The sequence below is a fragment of the Echinops telfairi genome, unplaced genomic scaffold (genome assembly GCF_000313985.2).
Source record: "Echinops telfairi isolate 266 unplaced genomic scaffold, ASM31398v2 ScPeMD7_7420;HRSCAF=8458, whole genome shotgun sequence".
Taxonomy (NCBI): Eukaryota; Metazoa; Chordata; class Mammalia; order Afrosoricida; family Tenrecidae; genus Echinops; species Echinops telfairi.
Genome location: NW_022111320.1, coordinates 16,559,769 through 16,562,951, shown reverse-complemented (window position 1 = coordinate 16,562,951; position 3,183 = coordinate 16,559,769). Strand labels below are relative to the sequence as shown.

The window sequence follows — 3,183 nt, the reverse complement described above, 5'->3', positions numbered from 1 at the left end:
TTCTTCCCTGCCACCCCCACCACACTTGGCGTCTCCATTTCTGCCTCCTCCCAAACACAGGGGCTTCTCAAATCATGTTGATTCTGCCCCCTACGTGGTTCTCAGACCCGGCTCCTCCTCTCCATCACTGCTGTGTGTCTTCATGGCCTCCTTCCTGGACCACGGTGTTAGTTTCCCAACCGGTTCCTCTGATTTTCATCTGGCTCGCTTGCCAATCTGTCCTCCCCGTTGCCACCACGCCCTTTCCAAACCACAGGTATCAAGGTGTCTCTCTGGCCTACTTAAAAGTCGGCACCATGTCTCTCTTGCCTTGAAGAGAAGGGTGTCGTCCTAGACACGGCCTTCAAGGCGTTGGCGATTGTTTGGATACGGCTTCGTGGCCCCTGCCTGCTCCTGTTCTCCCATCACATCGGCCTTCATCCTGCACCCTGGATTGACTGGTAACTCGTGAAGCGGTTGCCTGGGCTGAGAAAAGCCTTTCCTCTGAGTCCCCTCCTCCCTCTACACGCCAATCTCCCTGGTTTCGCTTTCCCTCCATTTATATCCATTCCTTGCTCAACATGCAATTAATGCACCACTTTCTCTCACAAGCTTCCCCAGATCCACCTGATATACCTGACCGGTCACCCTCTGGGTCCCTCTTTTATCACTGCATTTCTCACCTGTGTTGCCACTCTCCTTGTTGGAAAGCCAACCCCGGGGAAACAGGAACGTGTCACCGCCTTCTGTTCATTCCCTGATATTATGAACACACGATACTGTTTTATTTACAAAGGTATTGGGATTGGGGGTTGTAAGCAGCAGACACCAATCCTGACTGGTGTAAACTGGAAAGGAACATAATGTGAAAAGATACTGCAGAACTCGCAGAATCACCCTGGAGCTTGGAGCCTGGTTTAGTGGCAAAGTGGCCAGAGAAAGGCCCTGAGTCACTACAGAGAACTGCTCCCTAGAGCTCACCTACTGCCCCTCCGTGAACACCACACCCTCGCCGCAGTCCAAGTCTAACTCCTCTGACCCACCTGTTCTTGGTATGGAGCCGTCACCGTCAAGTAGGTGATCCTTTGAAGAGCGTCTAATAATAATAACAATAATCATCATAAGAGATTGATATAGACAGGTCTGTGAAGATATGCCCAGGGTCATGTGAGTCCTTATCTGTACGTGTTTTAATAAAGATTTACCATGTCGGTGTATTTTGTTAATTGAGGAAGTCTAGAGCCAATGTCCATCTTTCCATCTGCCATCATCCATCCATCCAATCACTCGTTCATCCAACAGGCAGGTGGCATGTGCCTTCCACGTAGATTTGTCAACGCAGCTCTGCCATTGAGCTGATTCCCCCTCACGGCACCCGGAGGTGGGTGTTGGCTGTGATCATGACAGAAGCAGGCCATCCTTCCACAGTTCCCGGGGGAGGCTGTGAACCACTAACCTTTAGGTTAACCATCTACACCGTGCAAGGACCTTACTGTAGATTTTCCTAGGAGTACATTTGACTCACAATGCTTCTGAGAATGAGCTTGGCAGGTGTTCCACTCTCCACCTGACAGACCAGTAAGCCAAGTCTCACAGGCTGGAGCCTGGTCTCCGTACTGTGCGGCCTCAGCCTTCTCAGGGGAGTCGAACATCAGAGAGTGCCCAGGAAGGATGTGGACTGAAAGGAGATTTTGAGCCTGTCCAGTGGTAGACCATTGTTGGTGACCTTTCAGAAAACAAGTTATCTGGCTAGTGAGTGTGACAACTAGAATGAATGGGGTTAACTAGTAATGTGATGATGAATTTGGGGCAGCAAGGGGAAACAACTCTTTAAAAACATTTAGCAAGAAAGGAAATGCATGACAGGGCAGTGATATAAGGTGAAAACAGAGGGCTGGGGAGGTTTGTTTGGTCTAGTACTTGACCCCTGTGGAGATAACAAATTTTAAAACACAAGCTAGAGCAATAAGATAGCAGGCATAGGCATTCTTGAAATTTATAAACATGCCAGCCTAGAAAAGTATTTGCTGTTTAAATGAAATTTAAATTTAACTGAGTGCCTTGCTTTAGGGATTTTGTAATTTTCCTAAATCAGGCAACCCCTACCCAAAACAAAATAACCTCATTGACTACATCTTAATGAGGCCATTGTGAAAAGGAAAAAAGATGGATGGTGCTGCCTCCTACTGGCGGAACGTGGCAACATCAAACAGGCCAGCAAAGATGGTGTGCCCTGCAAGAGGTTTACTTTCACAGAATTTGCAAGCCCCAAACCACACTGGGAGCGAGAGTTGGAGTTTTAATTATTCTGCTAATGTTTTAGTCTAAGTTTATTACTACAGTAGTCCTACTACCTTTTCATTTGTCACTGGTACCAATATATTTCATTTTAGCAATTTGCTGTTTCTCTGAAAATTTAGTATACCTTTTTGTAATCAAACTCACTCATTGTTTAAGAATAGTTTTATTGACTTATCTTACATAATCCAATATATCCATTCACATACAATTCTGTTGTTCGATCCCATCGAGTAGGGTTATGCAGTCATCAGTGCTATCAGCTCCATATTCCCCCTCCCCCACCTCTCTTCCCGTACCCTCAGGGAGCCATTACTCCTGTTACTGTTTCTGAAGGGTTAACTATCTTAACTTTCACTTACCGAACAATCTTAAATATGCAAATGAACATATGAAAACCTAGCATGATTAATGAGGTAAAACAAGTACCAGCCTTAATAGTAAGGGGAGGAAATATGAAAGAACTAGCGGATAATTGTGTGATTCATCAGTGCTATACTGCACCCTGGATTTATCATCCTTTCTGTGTGGGCCTTCTGAGAGGGGCTGTCCACTTATCTTGTAGGTGAGTTTGGGGTCTCGGTTGCATCCACGCCCCTTCACATCAAGCAGGTTGTGTCAAACTCTCTAAACTCCCTGCCATTGAGTTCATTCCAACTCATAGCAACCCTACAGAACTGGCCCTGTGGGTTTCTGAGATTGTAACTCTTTATAGGAGTCGAAAGCCTCATCTTTTCCCCACAGAGTAGCTGGTGGTTTCGAACTGCTGACCATGTGATTAGCATCTATCACTAAGAGCAAATTTTTCCTTTGTCTTATGATATAGCTAAACCGAAGCCTCTCAGCTCAGAAACGGAAGGCGAGTCCAGGGCCGAGAAGAACGAGCAGTTCCTGCAGAAGCTGGGC

At 46.4% G+C, this 3,183-nt stretch overlaps 1 protein-coding gene across 1 annotated transcript in view; it reads left to right on the top strand.

Annotated features, from left to right (window-relative positions):
* LRRC31 (leucine rich repeat containing 31) overlaps window positions 1–3,183 on the top strand; it is a 39,416-nt gene that overhangs the window by 5,345 nt on the left and 30,888 nt on the right. The window contains exon 3 of the mRNA XM_004704237.2: window positions 3,104–3,181. Coding sequence (XP_004704294.2) covers window positions 3,104–3,181 — 78 coding nt within the window. The remainder of the gene's footprint in view (window positions 1–3,103; window positions 3,182–3,183) is intronic.